At 41.8% G+C, this 20,872-nt stretch overlaps 1 protein-coding gene across 3 annotated transcripts in view; it reads left to right on the top strand.

The window, feature by feature from the left end:
• The window catches only part of LOC110524243 (protein strawberry notch homolog 2), a 102,688-nt gene that overhangs the window by 9,039 nt on the left and 72,777 nt on the right, over positions 1-20,872 (top strand). For 2 of the 3 annotated variants that reach the window (XM_021603711.2, XM_021603710.2), the window contains exons 2-3: positions 16,296-16,500; positions 18,898-18,986. In XM_021603711.2, coding sequence (XP_021459386.2) covers positions 16,390-16,500; positions 18,898-18,986 — 200 coding nt within the window. In that variant the 5' untranslated portion in view covers positions 16,296-16,389. Of the gene's footprint in view, positions 1-16,295; positions 16,501-18,560; positions 18,610-18,897; positions 18,987-20,872 lie in introns of those variants that run through there. The other variant, XM_021603713.2, reaches the window with a different exon arrangement.

Here is a 20,872-nt window from a genome sequence, read left to right as displayed (position 1 = left end):
TAGATCAGGCTCTGGCTGAGGCTTCAACGGGAGCGGAACAGAAACCAGATGAGTCCCCATAACACCTGTCCACTGTAGGAAGCGGCTATCTTGAAAGCAAAAATACCCAGTCAGACTGCCACCGGATGTGCTGAGCTTAACATTGTGATAGTTGTGTGTTTTGGAATTGGGTGTAGAATGTGATGGATAGAGAGACTTGTAGGTGTTGCTGCTTGCAAAATCTACACATGCTAGCTAGTCTAAACCAAACAAAATAATTTACAATGGAGTACAGATAGAATGCGGGGAGTGGTCTGGGGGCTTGAAGATTGGCCTTGCAGCCAAGATGAATAACATATTGTGTAGCTTTTATTCCACCCCCAGCTTTCCCATCTCTTTCAGTAGTTAGTTGTTCCAGCCACTCTTCCTCAGCCTCTGTCTACAGCCAAGCCATGTCCCCAGAGCACTCCAAATGTCATAGGTGGTGACCAATTCCTCTAAACTCTTGCCTTGCCCTGTCAAGCGTCAATACAAATCAGTAGCTTTATTAGATATGAGCCTTACAAATATTTCTGTGAATCTGTCTTTATTCCACAGATAAGGCACCAATATTAGAATGAACAGATTCGTCATTTGCAGTCATCTATTTATATTTTTCAATGGTTGCCTGAAGAGGGCGGTCTACGAGCTGCTCATCATTGTCTTAAGTCAAGACTTGAGAGAGAGTAGGCATCATGGCCTAAAATTAACAAATGCGACCTTATTCTAAAATGGATTAAGTAACCCCAGAAAATCCTCAGCTATCTACACACAATAGGCCATAATGACAAAGCGGCCAGCTCTAGGAAGAGTCTTGGTAGTTCTAAACTTCTTCCTTTTAAGAATGATGGAGGCCACTGTGTTCTTGGGAACCCGCAATGCTGCAGAAATGTTTTGGTACCCTTCCCCAGATCTGTGCCTCGACACAATCCTGTCTCAGAGCTCCATGGACAATTCCTTCAACCTCATGGCTTGGTTTTTGCTCTGACATGCACTGTCAACTGTGGGACGTTATATACAGTTGAAGCCGGAAGGTTACATACCTTAGCCAAATACATTTAAACTCAGTTTTTCACAATTCCTGACATTTAATCCTAGTAAAAATTCCCTGTTTTTAGGTCAGTTAGGATCACCACTTCATTTTAAGAATGTGAAATGTCAATAAAAGTACAGAGTGATTTATTTCAGCTTTTATTTCTTTCATCACATTCCCAGTGGGTCTGAAGTTTACATACACTCAAGTAGTATTTGGTAGCATTGCCTTTAAATTGTTTAACTTAGGTAAAATGTTTCGGGTAGCCTTACACAAGCTTCCCACAATAAGTTGGGTGAATTTTTGCCCATTCCTCCTGACAGCTGGTGTAATTGAGTCAGGTTTGTAGGCCTCCTTGCTTGCACACGATTTTTCAGTTCTGCCCACAAATGTTCGATAGGATTCAGGTCAGGGCTTTGTGATGGCCACTCCAATACCTTGACTTTGTTGTCCTTAAGCCATTTTGCCACAACTTTGGAAGTATGCTTGGGGTCAATGTCCATTTGGAAGAACCATTTCCTTCCTCAATATATCCCCATAATTTTCCAGCCTCATGATGCCATCTATTTTGTGAAGTGCACCAGTCCCTCCTGCAGCAAAACACCCCCACAACATGATGCTGCCACCCCCGTGCTTCACGGTTGGGATGGTGTTCTTTGGTTTGCAAGCATCCCCCTTTTTCCTCAACATAACGATGGTCATTATGGCCAAACAGTTCTATTTTTGTTTCGTCAGACCAGAGGGCATTTCTCCAAAAAGTACGGTCTTTGTCCCCATGTACAGTTGCAAACCGTAGTCTAGTTTTTTTATGGTGGTTTTGGAGCAGTGGCTTCTTCCTTGCCGAGCGGCCTTTCAGGTTATGTCGATATAGAACTCGTTTTACTGTGGATATAGATGCTTTTGTATTTGCACTTTTTGCACCAAAGTACGTTCATCTCTAAGAGACAACACGTCTCCTTCCTGAGCGGTATGACGGCTGCGTAGTCGAATGGTGTTTATACTTGCGTATTATTGTTTGTACAGATGAATGTGGTATCTTCAGACATTTGGAAATTGCTCCCAAGGATGAACCAGACTTGTGGAGGTCTACAATTTTTTTTTTATCTGAGGTCTTGGCTGATTTATTTAGATTTTCCCATGATGTCAAGCGAAGAGGCACTGGGTTTGAAGGTAGGCTATGAAATACATCCACAGGTACACCTCCAATTCACTCAAATTATGTCAATTAGGTTATCAGAAGCTTCTAAAGCCATGACACCATTTTCTGGAATTTTCCAAGCTGTTTAAAGGCACAGTCAGCTTAGTGTATGTAAACTTCTGACCCACTGGAATTGTGATACAGTGAAATAATCTGTCTGTAAACAATTGTTGGAAAAATCCACTTTGTGTCATGCACAAAGTAGATGTGCTAACAGACTTGCCAAAACTATAGTTTGTTAACAAGACATTTGTGGAGTGGTTGAAAAACGAGTTTTAATGACACCAGCCTAAGTGTATGTAAACTTCCGCCTTCAACTGTAGAAAGGTGTGCCTTTCCAAATCATGTCCAATCAATTGAATTTACCGCAGGTAGACTCTAAGTTGTAGAAACATATTAAGGAGGATCAATGGAAATAGGATGCACCTGAGCTCAATTTAAGGTCTCATAGCAAAGGGTTTGAATACTTAGGTAAATAGGGTATTTCTGTTAAGGCTTTTATATATTTGGAAAATATTTCTATAAACCTGATCACTTTGTCATTATGGGGTATTGTGAGTAGATGAGGATTTTTATAATAAGGCTGTAATAACAAAATGTGGATAATCTCAAGGTGTCTGAATACTTTCTGAATGCACTGTATTTGTTCTCTTGTTTTGACAGTGTCCAATTAGATTAGACACCAACTTTATATGGAAAAATAAACCTCACAAAGTGAAAAAATAAATCTTAGTGTGTGATGGCAGTCATGTGTTGGACTTCACAACTTTTAACCTATTCTTAAAGATTTGTTTGATACTTTTAAGGACCCAAACAGCTTTTCGTTTACAATACCAAAATCTTATTTTCAATACATTTGGTGGCTTAAGTGTCCTTTAGCGGGGCCCTTATGCAGCTGGAAAACGTACTGTTAAGATGGCTGATTTCCACAAACAAATGCTTAGTTTTTGGTTCCTTCTATACAAACATAATTTGTATAGTTGCAGTTGAAACATATAGCCAATACATTTTGTATTGAATAACAGTGTAATTTACATGATTGTTTCAGTAAGAAAACATTGTCGTAATGAACAGCTAGCGCGTGCTTGTTATAACAAGCTCTCATTGGTTGGTGTAAAGTGTTTGTTTACATGGCCTTTGACTGTTGTAATTAGAGGTCGATTATGATTGTTCAACGCCGATAACAAGACCTATTTATTGGAGGGCCAAAAAAAGCCGATACCAAATAATCTGCCTTTTTTTTTTTTTTTTTTTTTTTTAAATACAATTTTATTTTATGTGTTTTTGTAATAATGAAAATTACAACAATACTGAATGAACACTTTTTTTGTTGTTGTTGAATTTTTACCCCTTTTTCTCCCCAATTTCGTGGTATCCAATTGTTGTAGTAGCTACTATCTTGTCTCATCGCTACAACTCCTGTACGGGCTCGGGAGAGACGAAGGTTGAAAGTCATGCGTCCTCCGATACACAACCCAACCAGCCGCAACACTGCTTCTTAACACCAACCAATGTATCGGAGGCTACACCGTGCACCTGGCAACCTTGGTTAGCGCGCACTACGCCCGGCCCGCCACAGGAGTCGCTGGTGCGCGATGAGACAAGGACATCCCTACCGACCAAGCCCTCCCTAACCCGGACGACGCTAGGCCAATTGTGCGTCGCCCCACGACCGGGAGGGTCGCGGCCGGTTACGACAGAGCCTGGGCGCGAACCCAGGGATTCTGATGGCACAGCTGGCGCTGCAGTACAGCAACCACTGCGCCACCCGGGAGGCCTGAACACTTATTTTAACTTAATATAATACATCAATTTAGTCTCAAATAAATAATAAAACATGTTCAATTTGATTGAAATAATGAAAAAACAAAGGGTTGGAGAAGAAAGTAAAAGTGAAGTATGTGCCATGTAAAAAAGCTAACGTTTAAGTTCCTTGCTCAGAACATGAGAGCATATGAAAGCTGGTGGTTCCTTTTAACATGAGTCTTCAATATTCCCAGGTAAGAAGTTTTAGGTTGTAGTTATTATAGGACTATTTCTCTCTATATGATTTGTATTTCATATACCTTTTGACTATTGGATGTTCTTAAAGGCACTTTAGTATTGCCAGTGTAACAGTATAGTTTCCATCCCTCTCCTCGCTCCTACTTGGGCTCAAACCAGGAACACATCGACAACAGCCACCCTCGAAGCAGCGTTACCCATGCAGAGCAAGGGGAACAACCACTCCAAGTCCCAGAGCGAGTGATGTTTGAAACGCTATTAACTAGTTAGCCATTTCACATCAGTTACACCAGCCTAATCTCGGAAGTTGATAGACTTGAAATCATAAACTGCGCAATGCTTGAAGCACAGGGAAGAGCTGCTGGCTAAACGCACTAAAGTGCTGTTTGAATGAATGCTTACGAGTCTGCTGGTGCCTACCATCGGTCAGTCAGACTGCTCTATGAAATCATAGACTTAATTATAACATAATAAAACACAGAAATACGAGCCTTGGGTCATTAATATGGTCGAATCCGGAAACTATCATCTCGGAAACAAATAGTTTATTCTTTCAGTGAAATACGGAACCATTACGTATTTTATCTAACGGGTGGCATCAATAAGTCTAAATATTCCTGTTATATTGCACAACCTTCAATGTTATGTCATAATTACGTAAAATTCTGGCAAATTAGTTCGCAAAGAGCCAGGCTGCCCAAACTGTTGCATATATTCTACGTGCAATGAACGCAAGTGACACAATTTCACCTGGTTAATATTGCCTGCTAACCTGGATTTCTTTTAGCTAAATATGCAGGTTTAAAAATGTATACTTCTGTGTATTGATTTTAAGAAAGGCATTAATGATTCATGTTTATGGTTAGGTACACTTTGGAGCAGCGCCGGTCCTCTTTCGCGAATGCGCACCGCATCGATTATATGCAACGCAGGATACACTAGATAAACTAGTAATATCATCAACCATGTGTAGTTATAACTAGTGATTTTGATGTTTTTTTTTATGAGGTTAATGCTAGCTAGCAATTTACCTTGGCTTCTATCTGCATTCGCGTAACAGGTAGGCTCCTTGTGAGGCAGGTGGTTAGAGCGTTGGACTAGTTAACCGTAAGGTTGCAAGATTGAATCCCCGAGCTGACCAGGTAAAAATCTGTCGTTCTGCCCCTGAACCCACCGTTCCTAGGCCGTCATTGAAAATAAGAATGTGTTCTTAACTTCTCTAGGGTAGTCGACAGCATTTGGAATTTGGATGAAAAGCATGCCCAAATTAAACTGCCTTCTACTCAGGCCCAGAAGATAGGATGTGGATATAAATAGTAGATTTGGATAGAAAATACTAAAGTTCCCAAAACTGTTAAAATAATGTCTGAGTATAACAGAACTGATTTGGCAGGCGAAAACCTGAGAAAAATCCAGTAAGTAGGATTTTTTTATGTGTAGTTTTCTATTCATTGCCATTACAGTATCCATTGACTTAGAACTCAAATTGCAGTATCTATGCCTTCCACTAGAATCCACTAGTCTTTAGAAATTGTTTCAGGCTTGTATTCTGAAAAATGAGGGAGTAAGCGCAGTCTGAATGAGTGGACCCTGCCGTGTCACAGAGCTTTTTCATGCGCACGACCTAGAGTGCCTTTCTTGTTTACCTTTTTATATTGACGACTTTATTGTCCGGTTGAAATATCATCGATTATTTAGGCTAAAAACAACCTGAGAATTGAATATAAACATCGTTTGACATGTTTCTATGAACTTTACGGATACAATTTGGATTTTTCGTCTGCCTGTTGTGACTGCGTTTGTGCCTGTGGATTACTGAAGAAAACGCGCAGACAAAAGAGGTTTTTGGATATAAAGAGATACTTTATTGAACAAAAGGAACATTCATTGAATAAATTAATGTCTTCTGAGTGCAACCATATGAAGATCATCAAAGGTGTTAGTGATTAATTTTATCTCTATTTCTAACTTGTGTGACTCTTCCACTTGGCTGGTAACTGTTTAATGATTTGTCTGCTGGGCGATGTTGTATGCTAAGGTATGCTTTCGCTGTAAAGCATCCTTTAAATCTAATGTGATTGCGAGAGAACTGTTATATGATGATCATTAAAGAAAAACACCAGTTATAATCCGAGGTAGGGGGTGTGGAGGGAGGAGTTGTAGCCTGGAAGGAGGCTGGGTTCTCTGGGTTAGCTGAGAGACAATGCTTTCCTTTTCTAATGAGGTGGTGTTCCAGCCCTGGGAGATAGGGGTCCACAAGCCTGTTTACCCAGCCATTACACACACTCCCTCTCCAGTCTTAACGAGGGTTGTTAAGGTGACTGTATTACCACCACACGGGCAGTCGAGTCATGACCACAGTCAAATTCCGTGTGAGTGCTGAGTCACGGAAACTAGACATCTCCTAAACTGTGCTCTGATGCCGCTGGTGGTCATAAGTAGCCTACCAAACTTTCTCATGGCTAGCCGCTAATGGCGGGGTACTCAACACTCTATTGTCCCTCTAATACAAGGCTCTCCAACCCTGTTCCTGAAGAGCTACCATCCTTCAGGTTTTTCACTCCATCCATAATCCAGTGCACCAGACTCTAATAATTAGTTGGTTGATAAGTTGAATCCGTTTAGTTACAACTGGGGTTGGAGTGAACCTACAGGAGGGTAGCTCTCCAGGAACAGGGTTGGAGAGCCCATAGCTTACAGTTCTTAAAGCTCAGACACACCGGTAGGACTTTCAAAGTTTGCCTGCCGACAGTACTTTGAATGCTGACACTCTGTTCAGAGGTGCTATCTTGTTTGTCTTCAAAAAGCTTGGAAGTCGTCAGCCACCCAGCCTTGTTAAAATACTCCAAACCAGAAGGTGGCAGTAGTGTTTGGCAATGCATAGCCGTGAGTGTGGCTTATGACCTGGATTTCTATCTGCGTTACTGTTGCTTTTTTCTAGAAAGCCCTTGTTGATAGTAGCAAGATGGCCACAACTTGATGACTACCTAGCAAGATGACGAAAAACAATTAAACTCATTATTAAACTAGATAATACATTGTGTATGTCAATAGTAGCTACAGTGGTTAGCTAGCTTGTGGACTTAGCTAACTACCATCCCATAGCCTACATTGCATATAAAGTGTGACTGGTTCCCTGCTTAAAATCTTTAATAAAAATGTGGCTCCATGGGGGGGGTGGTTCGGGCTCTGATTGGCTCAAAGTAAGGCTGTTGGCCACTGAAGAGCTCAAATTTTCTGGCACGGATGTCACTTGAATGTAGATTAGTTAACCTTGAGTCAATTCCCCCCCCCCCCCCCCCCCCCCCCAGGCCTAGACTCTAGACGAAATGGTTCAAAAATAATGTACCCATCCTATCTTGAGTCAGGGTAATTGTAATGGTGTTTCTAATTATGTTAAATTCTGCAGGAATGATGGAACATCTGACTGTGTAGCATGATTAATATTTGAATGGCTGCAGAAACTCTAACAATACAGGCTCATAAAACACCATTTGTTTCTATATCCCTCCGCTTTGATAGCGCTGCAGATTTGGTTACTCAGTCAGTTGATTAATTTTTCTTTGTCTTTTTCTCCCGTACCGAGCCACCCGCAGATCCTCTCTGTGCGTCCGTGCCGCTCCATGGAAATGGCGTGAGTTGAAAAGAGCCTGATAAATAATTCACACTGTTTTGAATGACTGCTGAGTTTCCCAGGGAAGTAACTTGTTCCTTTTATGAATTTTTCATCACTTGGATAATTAATCCAGCACAGCAAGCCAGGCCATCATAACCACCAACATACATACTGGTTTAATATAATGTAGCGTTGCTTTGTAATTCGATTAAAATGGGAAGACATTTTTATGGGCAGAAATTTGCAGTGAGTGACTTTGATGTAGGTTGGAAGAAGTTTCATCAATGGTGAGGTCTGAGATGGTAACTTGGCGCAACAGGAACTGATGTAAAAGGTTTGGTCTGTTCAGTCTTGTAAGTGTGTGTGTGTGTGTGTGTGTCACTGTGTCTGTCATGATGCCCTGATCTTTAGAGCGTTGTTAATGAAGATGAAGCGGGCTGTTCATTAAAGGATTTACTCGGTGTGCCTTAAGCAGGATTAATGCCAGGCCTGTGAGCGAGGGAAGACGAAACAAGTGTTTTTAAAGATTGAGGGATCACATGGGAGGGGTGGAGGCCTGTCAACAGGCTGGTAGAGATGGCAGGCTAATACTGAGGCATGTTCACATGTTTAGCTTCTATCCGGGTTCCTTGGGATGTCCCTCCCCTAAACCCTAACCTTAATCCTTAACCGTTATCTAACTGTTTTCAATTTAAACGTTAATAACCTTTTAAAGCTAGGGGGCAGAATTTTCACTTTTGGATAAATAGCGTGCCCAATTTCAACTTCCTGCTACTCATGCCAAGAATATAAGATATGCATATTATTCATAGATTTGGATAGAAAACACTCTGAAGTTTCTAAAACTGTTTGAATCATGTCTGTGAGTATAACAGAACTTATGTAGCAGGCAAAACCCCGAGGACTAACTGTTCAGATTTTTTATATTTTTTTCCCCATCTCTGTTCACTATATTGTCTTTGCCATTGGATATTTAATAGGAACCAATTTTCAGTTCCTACCGCTTCCACACGATGTCGCCAGTCTTTGGAATATGGTTGAGGTTATTCCTTTGTGCATTGAAGAAGTAGGCCAACTCGGAACTGGGGACACTTTTGTGAGTTGCGCAAGATATGAAAAGCAGAGCTGGTTTCTTTTCGTTCATGTATTGAATACAGATTGCCCCGTCTACAATTTGATTGATTATTAACGTTTAAAAATATTAAATATAAATATAGTTTGAAATATTTTGGCAAAGTTTATAGGCAACTTTTGAAATATTTTGTAGTGACGTTGTGTTTTTGTAAGCTGTTTTTTTCTGGATCAAACGCGCTTTTATAAATTGACTTTTTTGATATATGGACGGAATTAATCGAACAAAAGAACCAATTGTGATGTTTATGGGACATATTGGAGTGCCAATAAAAGAAGCTTGTCAAAGGTAATGCATATTTTATATTTTATTTCAGCGTTTCGTGTAGCGCCTGCTACGCTAGCTCCTTTGTTTACTGCTGGTGCAGATGGGTGCAGGCTATCAGATAATAGCTTCTTATGCTTTCGCCGAAAAGCATTTTTAAAATCTGACATGTTGGCTGGATTCACAACGAGTGTAGCTTTAATTGAGTATCTTACATGTGTGATTTAATGAAAGTTTGAATTTTATAGCATTTTATTTGAATCTGGCGCTCTGCATTTCCCCTGGCAATTGGCCAGTTGAGACGCTAGTGTCTCCCCTATCCATAAGAGGTTTTAATGGGGTGATGTTAGAGTTGGGACGTCCCAAGGACCGTTTTTTTCCATTGTTCCCTTACCACAGATGGAATAGGGAGCCAAGCACTAAAATGGTGGCGAAAGAAATGGCAGCAGTTTTACGGACGCCTACCCAATTGTGCTATTATGTGGGGTTTTTCCCCACTTCATTTGTAACTTATTTTGTATGTAATGTTTCTGCCACTATCTTATGGCAACAAAAGAGCTTCTGGATATCAGGACAGCGATCACTCACCTCAGATTTGACAAAGATTTTTTCTTCTACAAGCAGGAAGCACAGGACATACTGCGAACACCCGACAAGGCCGACATCCCCATTTATTAGCAAGAGAAAGAGAAGCAGGTACAGAGGACACAGAGCGGGGTGCCTCATAAGAATCCGGAGAAGTCAAGTGGGAAAGCTGCCGTTACGTCAATATTACTCGCCAACGTATAATCATTGGACTATAAATTGGACGTGGTACGATCAAGAATATCCTACCAACGGGACCAAAAACTGTAACATCTTATGTTTCACGGAATCGTGGCCGAATGATGTCATGGATATTCAGCTGGCAGGACCGGCTAGATAGAACAACACACTCCGTTAAGATTTGGGGGGGTCTGCATGTTGGTAAACAACAGCTGGTGCACGAAATCTAAGGAAGTCTAGATGTTGCTCTCCTGAAGTAGAGCATCTTATGATAAATTGCAGACCACACTATTTGCCAATAGTTTATCTAAACTTATCGTGGCTGTTTTATTTACCACCACAGTGACTACGTACATAAGCCATGGATTACAGGCAACATTCGCACTGAGCTAAAGGGTAGAGCTGCCGCTTTCAATGAGCGGTACTCTAACCCGGAGGCCTGTAAAAAATCCTGCTATGCCCTCCGAACCATCAAACAGGCAACGCGTCAATACAGGGCTAAATTCGAATCGTCCTACACCGACGCTCGTCTTATGTGGCAGGGCTTGCAAACTATTACAGACAACAAAGGGAAGCACAGCCTCGAGCTGCCCAGTGACACGAGCCTACCAGATGAGCTAAATCAGTTCCACGCTCGCTTTCGAGGCAAGCAACACTGAGGCATGCATGAGAGCTGTCCCGGATGTCTGTGTGATTACGCTCTCCGTAGCCGACGTGAGTAAGACCTTTAAACAGGTCAATGTTCACAAGGCCGCGGGGCCAGACGGTTTACCAGGATGTGTACTCCGGGCATGTGCTGACCAACTGAAAAGTGTCTTCTCTGACATTTTCAACATGTCCCTGATTGAGTCTGTAATACCAACATGTTTCAAGCAGATCACCATAGTCCCTGTGCCCAAGAACACTAAGGTAACCTCCCTAAATGACTACAGACCCGTAGTACTCACGTCCGTGTTTTGAAAGGTTGGTAATGGCTCACAACACCATTATCCCAGAAACCCTAGACCCACTCCAGTTTGCATACCGCCCTAACAGATCCAAAGATGATGCAATCTCTATTGCTCTCCACACTGCCCTTTCCCACCTGGACAAAAGGAGCACCAGTCTTTCTCTTCTGGTTAGAGACAGTTTGCGCTGTTCTGTGACGGGAGTAGGACACAGCGTTGTACGAGATCTTCAGTTTATTGGCAATTTCTCGCATGGAATAGCCTTCATTTCTCAGAACAAGAATCGACTGACGAGTTTCAGAAGAAAGTTCTTTGTTTCTGGAATCGAACCCACAAATACTGATGTTCCAGATTCTCAACTAGTGTAAAGGCGGCCAGTTTTATTGCTTCTTTAATAAATTAGTACAACAGTTTTCAGCTATGCTAACATAATTGCAAAAGGGTTTTCTAATGATCAATTAGTCTTTTTTAAAGTGATACATTTGGATTTGCTAACACAACGTGCCATTGGAACACAGGAGTGATGGTTGCTGTTAATGATGGTTGCTGTTATTTGTCACACACATGGTTAGCAGATGTTAATGCGAGTGTAGCGAAATGCAGTAATAACCAACAAGTAATCTAACCTAACAATTCCACAACTACTACCTTATACACACAAGGGATACAGAATATGTACATAAAGATATATGAATGAGTGATGGTACAGAACGGCATAGGCAAGATGCAGTAGATGGTATCGATACAGTATATACATATGAGATGAGTAATGTAGGGTATGTAAACATAAGTGGCATTGTTTAAAGTGGCTAGTGATGAATTTTTTCCATTTATTTCCATCAACTTCCATTATTACATCAAGTTGAGTCGGTATGTTGGCAGCAGCCACTCAATGTTAGTGGTGGCTGTTTAACAGTCTGATTGCCTAGAGAGAAGCTGTTTTTCAGTCTCTCGGTCCCTGCTTTGATGCACCTGTACTGACCTCGCCTTCTCGATGATAGCGGGGTGAACAGGCTGTGGCTTGGGTGGTTGTTGTCCTTGATGATCTTTATGGCCTTCCTGCGACAATTTTTAAAAATGTTCTTTCAAAAACAAGGACATTTTTAAGTGACCCCAAACCTTTGAACGGTAGTCTGTGTTTATATTATACTTTTACCCCCTTTTCTGTTTCATGGATATTTTTGAAAAAGCCTTTAGTGTTAAAATAGGCCTATACTTTGGTTTTATACTTTGGTTTTGTCTGAAATGTATACTCACACAAGTATTCAAATTCGCTTTTGAATATTTGAATAAATGTGCACATCCCTAACCCATTTGAGATGGGAAAAGGCCCAGATGGTAACCCTCTATACCCATCCTAGACCTGGCTGTGGACTCAGCCCTGCCCTGGCCCCTGACCTAGGCCTGGGGATAGCACCCCCACAGAGGGAAGAGGCTCTTGTTCCCCTTCTGTCTAGAAGGATGGTGGTCCTCATGAGCCCTTAGCTGTGATTTAGCAGATTAAGGGAGTCACACTTTCCTGGATGACTTCCATGTCCTGCAGCTGGCAGGCCCTGAGTGACTTGTCAGAATGAGAGACGGCCTGGCCTTAACCCCTGCCTGCCTGGCAGGCTGGCTGGCGCTCACAGCAACATGGGGAAACTGGGATGTTAACAGGTTGTTCATATTCACTATTTGAAATATGACGTAATATAGGCCTAACTTGTAATTCCTCTTGATAGCTCCGGCCCTCTTAAAGGTCTTGTGAGGTCTTTCATCAAGGCTTGATTTTTAAGATGATGGGACATTAAATAATCTGCACCTCACCTCTTCGTTTTATAACATGCCAGGCCACCCAAGAGGAAGGCTGAGGGGGAGGGGAGGGGGGGGGGGGGGGGGGGGGACGCTGGCCCAACCAGTCACCAACCTCTGAAGCAATTAAGAGATTACTCACTCCTGTGACTGTGTTTTGAAATATACCCCCCCTTTCCCCCCCAACTCTACACTAGGCTTTAAACCACTTAATACAAAGGTCAGGATTTTAGCATTACTGTGTAACTGTTAATAGGGCTGGCACAATTACCGTATAACAGACAGTTTTGTTGTGTGTGGACGAAAAAGCAGACTGAAGATGGGACAGCCGGTCATTCGTGTGGTTGAGTCCGATTCTGCTGTAACATATGCCTTGTACCTTGCGCTTAGTGATCTAATCAATATGATCCTATCACTATCTGATCAAAGTTTGTTGTGTCTCCACACGATTTCCTGGTCCAATATGAACACATTTTTTTTAAAGGTCCAATCCACCTATTTTTTTTATCTCTATATCAAAGCAATTCTGGGTAACATTAAGTACCTTACTGTGATTTGTTTTCAAATAAAATGGCCAAAAATACATTTTACAAGCAAGAATTTTCACTAGGACTGTCTGCGAGGGGTTTGAGTGGGGAGGGGAAAACTTACATTTTGCTGTTATTGGCAGAGTGGTTTGGAACTTTCTTATTGGCCTATTAACTAATTCAGTGCATGGTGATGTCACTATGGAAGGCCCAAACTTCCTTCCACCAAAACAGGCTGAAATTTCAGGCGGTGTATTCACAGCCAACCAGAATTTGTTTTTCCCCGCAAAAGGGATTTTATTACAGAAATACTCCTCAGTTTCATCAGCTGTCTGTGTGGCTGGTCTCAGATTGTGCAGGTGAAGAAGCCGGATGTGGAGGTCCTGTGTTGGCGTGGTTGTGAGGTTGGACATACTGCCAAATTCTTTAAAAATGACTTTGGAGGTGGCTTATGGTAAAGAAATTAAGATTTGATTATCTGGCAACAGCTCTGGTGGACATTCTTTCAGTCAGCATGCCAATTGCATGCACCCTCAACTGGAGACATCTGTGACATTGTGTTGTGTGATACAACTGCACATTTTAGTGGCCTTTTATTGTCCCCAGCACAAGGTGTACCTGTGTTTTGATCATGCTGTTTAATCAGCTTCTTGATATGCCACACCTGTCAGGTGGATGAATTATCTTGCAAAAGGAGAAATGCTCACCAACAGGATGTTATCAAATTTGTGAACAAAAGTTTTGTGCGTCATGGTACCAACAATTTGCATGTTGCGTTTATATTTTTGTTCAGTGTAGAACGCTTGTGGATTTATATTAAGAAGCAAAGTGGAAATCGATGTCACGAACATCTTATTACATCTGACCATACAGAAGAAGTGAATGGCACAACAAATGCTTGTGACTCCGCGGTGAAGCAACAACGACTGCTCTCCTTGAGTGACGTGGCAAGTCTCTCTCGCTCTCTCGCGCTCTCGCGCTCTCGCGCTCTCGCGCTCTCGCGCTCTGTGTGTGTGGCAGGGAGTTTTTTGCAGTAATGACAACATTCCAAAACATAAATATTATGAAGGCTACAACCCTCTGTCTGTTGTCTCGGATATTGCAGTTGCACAAGCTGGACGCAGTCCCTACACAAGACAATCAGCGTTTTGTGTGGTGATGTAGGCTAATATTCATAGTTGCTGCCATATTGTAGTTCCTGAAAAATGAACACTACTTGACTGCCTGTCTGCCTACAGGGCAGCTAAGCCAATGTTTGCATTGATGATGAAAAAAACCAAACATTCAATGTCTAATTAGACTGCATGTTTGTCTTGCTGTGTTCCACCATTGGGCAGCTGAAAGCTATAGGCAGCCATGCGTGTATCTGGACCGATTAAAAAGTCTGACAATGGGAGAGTTCATCCACACTTCTCTGCCAATAACATGAAATTGTGATTATGCTTACAGAGTCATGGCAGCGGAACACTCAGCACAGCAGCAATGTAGGCACTCGGCTACGTAAAACAAAATCCTGCATATGTGCAGAACTATCTGTATTGTTAGCCTGGGCAAATTGGGATACAGCAATTCCCAATCCAAAGCCAGTCTGTAAATATTAATATCTTCAGTTTTTCCAACTGAGCCAATATCACAAAGCAATGACAATCACTTATTTGCAAGTTAAAGAAAAACAAATGTATTTCTATACCTTCCAAAACATTCTGAAAGGTTTGTCCTCTTGGTTTCGCCTGCTAAATTGAAGACGGAATGATCTGTGTTCAATCCAGGAGTAAAACAAACTGTTGCATGCTTTCTGGTCACGCGCCTCTATCTAACAGTACACTTCAAGTGACCCTCGTTCAAGATGGCCGTTCTTCATTACACAAAGTAAAAACCTCAATCAATTTATAAAGACGGTTGACATCCAGTGGAAGCGATAAGAACTGCAAGAAGGTCCTTTAGAAATCTGGATTCCCATTGAAAAGAGTGACCACAAAACAAAAATCTGAAAGGTTTGTCCTCGGGGGTTTTGCCTGCTAAATAAGTTATTTTATACTCACAGACATGATTCCAACAGTTTTAGAAACTTCAGAGTGTTTTCTACTAATAATATGCATATCTTCTGGGGATGAGTAGCAGGCAGTTGAGTTTGGGCATGCAATACATCCAGACGTGAAAATACTGCCCCGTCACCAAGAAGTTAAACAGAGCCATGGCTACATAGTATACTCTGCCACCCCAGTTAACTCAAGCCAACAATAAAAACAGATTCAAATAAAATGACACTATGGCACAACTGGGACTGTGAAGAGGCAGCCATTATTTATATATATTTTTGTATTGTAATTTGCGCAGCATTGTGCTATGTAAGTGGGTGGCCATTCGCCCGCCTTGGAACGGCTCATATTGCAGGAGTCATTACCTATTTCTGAAGCGTGAGGCAGGATATTATGTAGTGTTATTTATTTGTTTTGTTACCAGTTTAGACCCCAGGAAGAGTAGTCACTGCCTTGGCAACAGCTAATTGGGGATCCCAATAAAATACTAAATAATACTATCTAAATTTGTCATAATCATGGTCAAATTACCGACCAGTGGGTCCCCATGGATTTTGGTAGTCTGTCAGATATCGTATTAAAAACTACAAACATTTCTCTCCGTCCCATTCCAAATGTGTGGTATTGCAGGAAAATACAAACTAGAGCTTGGAATTTCACTTAGGGCCCCCAAAAGGCTAGAGCCAGTCTCTTACTGCATGTGTGGGTATGGATGTGGGTACGCAGACCCTCAAGCCACTGTGACACCTGTGATGAGTTCAGGTCTTTTGTGGCCTCCACCCTTTCAAAGTTGCAAAAACCTGGTGTATGCTGTTGATTCAAAACTGCAATAGAGGTTTTAGGCAATTATACAGTTTCTGACCACACTACTGTGAGAAAAACACGTTGACATGCTTCTGTGTAGAAACTTCCATTAGAATATGAATAATTTGACTTGAACCCCATGTCTCGCTCTCTCCAGGTGATGGAATGTGCTGGGCATTAGTAGGAGCGCTGTAGGACACAGCCAGCATACGTAAGCGAAGGTCAGGGGTCATGTGTCAGCCTGCAGCCTGATGCCCACACTCCCGTCACCCTCACTGGCCATGGACGGGGAGAACTACCTGCACCCAGAGGGGCCGCAGCTGAACAGCAGCATGTTCGAAGTGGCCTCTTCCAATATGGAGGTACGTCGTATGCATGCACGCACACACACACACAACACGTATACACATCCACCTATTTGGTAATCTCAAAAGTTCCAGGAAAATGTGGCAACATAATATGCTAATAATAAATGGCTGCACAGTGTGCCAATATTATTCCAGCAAATGTGGCTCCATAATATAGGCTTAATATAGGAGGGCTTAATATACAATATCAGAGGGCTTAATATACAATGTATTCAGACCTCACCCCTTTTTCCACATTTTGTTATGTTGCAGCTTTATTCTAGAATTGATTAAAATAAAAACACACAATACCCCATGATTACAAAGTGAAAACAGATTTTCAGAATTTTTCCCCAATTTATATTAAAGAAACAAACACATTTACATAAGTATTCAGACCCTTTGCTATGAGACTCGGAATTGAGCTCAGGTGCATCCTGTTTCCATTGATCATCCTTGATGTTTCTACAACTTGATTGGAGTCCACCTGTGGTAAATTAAATTGATTGGATATGATTTGGAAAGGCACACATCTGTCTATAAAAGGTCACACAGTTGTCAGAGCAAAAACCAAGCCATGGAATTGTCTGTAGAGCTCCGAGACAGGGCTGTGTCGAGTCACCGATCTGGGGAATGGTACAAAATTAATTCTGCAGCATTGAAGGTCCCCAAGACCACAGTGGCCTCCATCATTCTTAAATTGAAGAAGTTTAGAACCACCAAGACTTCTCCTAGAGCTGGCCAAACTGAGCAATCGGGTGAGAAGGTATTTGGTCAGTGAGGTGACCAAGAACCCGATGGTCACTCTGACAGCTCCAGAGTTCCTCTGTGGAAATGGGACAACCATCTGTGCAGCACTCCACCAATCAGGCCTTTTATGGTAGAGTGCCCAGAGGGTAGCCACTTTTCAGTAAAAGGCACATGACAGCCTGCTTGGAGTTTGCCAAAAGACACCTGAACAAGGTTCTCGTGTCTGATGAAACCAAGATTGAACTATTTGGCCTGAATGCCAAGCGTCATGTCTGGAGGAAACCTTTTACCATCCCTACAGTGAAGTATGGTGGTGGCAGCATTTTGCTGTGGGGATGTTTTTTCAGCGGCAGGGACTGGGAGACTAGTCAAGATCGAGGGGAAAGATGAACGGAGTAAAGTACAGAGATCCTTGGTGAAAACCTGCTCAGGACCTCAGACTGGGGCAAAGGTTCACCTTCCAACAGGACAACGACCCTAAGCACATAGCCAAGAAAATGCAGGAGTGACTTCGGGACAAGTCTCAATGTCCTTGAGTGGCCCAGCCAGAGCCTGGATGTTCTAAAAACCTTCAGAATAAGGCTGAAATGTAACAAAATGTGGAAATAGTCTAGTGGTCTGAATACTTTCAAAATGCACTGTAAATACTATGCACGTCAGTCTCTCTTGGCTACGAGTTGGAGAGACTTCACTGCATCACTTATTTTTTACAAGTAACATTAATGTGTTAAATTCCAAATTGTTTGCATAGTCAACTTACACACAGCTCTGACACACACCAGACATGCCACCAGGGGACTTTTCACAGTCCCCAAATCCAGAACAAATTCAAGAAAGGGTACAGTATTATATAGAGACGTTATTACGTGGAACTCCCATCTGATATTGCTCAAATGAACAACAACCTGGTTTCGAGAAACCGATAAAGCAGCACCTCACAACGCTCCTCCCCTATTTGGCCTAGATATTGATATGTAGGTTATTTGTGCCGTTTTTACAATTATGTTCCGCCCTTGTGCTTTTCTTGTCAATGAATGTAGTATTATGTAATGTTTTCATGTTTTGTGGGGACCCCAGGACGAGTAGCTGCTGCTTTCGCAACAGCTAATGGGGATACTAACAAAATACAAAATATTGTCATGATGGTTTAGGACACGTTAACATAACCTGAACCTGGAACACAAGAAATGGCTGTCATGTGTTAGACCGTTTGCTATTTTGGTTGGTACAGTGACGTCTTTGTGGTGACAGTTATCTCGACTGATGCAGGGCCTGATACAGGTTCAGGTATTAACTAGTGCAAGGCATCATCTGTCTCTCTTCAGGAGATGCTGGCATGATCTATTTTCTCAGACCCAGAGGAACAAAGACATGGTAAATGGTTTGCCCAATAGCACTCTGGTTGTTTTCCCGATGGCACTCTGTGAAATGCACTGGTGAAAATAAAAGTGCTATATTCAGTAATGTAATTTGTGGGAAAATGGTACACCGTGTCACAGAGGTTTAAACTTAATGAATGCAGAGACCTTTATGATTCCTGACGAAGTAATTTGACAATATATATGCAAAGCATTTATGACCCTATGATATCTAGTCGCATATAGTGTTTGAGTCTTCTTAGGCATAGTTAACTAATGAACCTTTTTATCTTCTCTGTTTCAGAGTTCTATGTATCCTTCTGCTTCCTGGGGATCATTCTCACAGCAGTCTGGAGGCTACAGCGCACACTGCCCTATGCAATCTGGAAACCAGTAAGTAACCAATCACCTCTCGTACCTTACCCTCCCCTCTGCTGTTTTACATGTGATGTGTGTAACCCTTTCTGTCACACACTGACACATGTGAGATCACATGAGTGTCTCAATGCATGTAATCTCTTAGCAATGGTTAATAATACCTCTACTTGGCCATCACTGTGTCTGACGTAGAACTCCATATGTGCACTTTGTTTTTGTAGTAGTAAGGGATACCGTTTACCCTGTTACACAGGACTTATTAAACCCAAATTAACAAGGCAGCTGTCAAATACATTATTCAAAAGTGCCCCTAACAATAAAGTCCCAGTCAAAGTACCAATGTGTATTGAGTGTAATATTTAGCAGCTTGTCCTGTTTTGCATTTGACTATCTTAAAATCTGGGGGTGGCCTTTAGTTCCTTTTATTAAATCTCCTTAATTTCCTGTGGAGGGCTGCCTGACTGGCTGGCTGGCGTCGCCCTCGCTGCGGAGGATGGAGGTTATCTCTACATCTGGCAGCGGGCCCTTCCCTGGCCTCACACTGCTACCTAACCCCCACCTCTCAGACAAACACACACACAAGCACCTAACCCCAAACCTCCATTGTGCGCACACTGGCAATTGTGTCCCCTAAAAGGCCTTGGCTTGACCCGTTCTGTACACAGAGATGATTCCCCTGGTTAAACAGGGTAAGGTTAATGAGTTCAGTGCTTCTACAGCATTTTCTCCATTCAGTTTGCCCCCATTGCACATGGCGAAGAGTCTCCGTATGTAATCAATTGCTTTCACTACTACTTGCTCTTTGGGTGATTTTTCCTTGAAAGCATTCCACAAATGACGTTTGCAGTTTAGTCAGCATTCAGTTCACTGGTAGTGGTCTCAAGCTTCTTCAATCTAATCTTTGCTGCATTTTTCCCCCACAGGTTCTTTATTCAAGTAAGCTACAATAGGGCTGGGTGATATATTGAAATAATTGGATTAATTAGAATGTATGTTTTAGAGCAAAATTCCACATGCCTCTATCTCGTCGACTTTGCTGCTTCTGTGCTGTTTTCACCTTCCCAATCGTATACTAAGCCCCTGCCACTCACAACAAAGATGAAAGATCACTTCTTCCTCTGACAACAAGCAGTTTCAACTCGTTATTTGCATTTGAGGTTTGGTCCAACAGAACGGTCATATGGACACACACACATTGAGACATTATTTCTCAGATAAGAATCACTGTGCTGCCATATTTATATACCTATGTTTTAAGCAATTGAATGTATAATTTAAGCCAAGTGTAGCTGCTGAAACGGTGCTATGTTAAGGTCTACAATCAGACTGGTACAAATTTAAGAATATAATTTGAAGCAAAAAATATTATTAGCAGAGTTTGCCAGTGATTCTAACATTTTTTGCAAGGCAAGATAGTTCAGAAATTGGGTGCTAATTAACTAAGTCAGAAGGATTTCCACATTTGTGAAGGGTGAGGACATATGCGCCACCTTCCAGATCTTAGGATAGCACCAGAAGCAATTGTTTAATAAAGCATGTGGATCAAAGGTTCTACAATGATGCGGGCAGAAAGCTGCAGTAGAAAGGGATCAAGCAAATCGACTCCTGTTTTTTTACAAGGCAATTAATACCTAATTTACATACATTTGTTCAAATTAAGAAAATAAAAAGTGAGTGCCTGGTGTCTATCTGTTTAGAGGTGAATCAAGAACTCTAGTGGAACTTTATGCATTTTCAGAAATCATTGTCTGTTAAGGAACCAGAGGCTGTCAAACCTGCTGGGGCAGTGAAGTGGCTGTGTTTTTTTTTTCTTCTAAAGAATTGACAATTTTCTGAAATTTGTCTGGATAGCTACCACTCTCAGATACACAATTCAAGAAGTATTTAGACTTTGCTTTTCT

This window comes from Oncorhynchus mykiss, chromosome 5, assembly GCF_013265735.2.
Source record: "Oncorhynchus mykiss isolate Arlee chromosome 5, USDA_OmykA_1.1, whole genome shotgun sequence".
Lineage (NCBI taxonomy): Eukaryota > Metazoa > Chordata > Actinopteri > Salmoniformes > Salmonidae > Oncorhynchus > Oncorhynchus mykiss.
The sequence above is the reverse complement of the archived record's forward strand: the minus strand, read 5'-3'. Positions and strand labels throughout refer to the sequence as shown.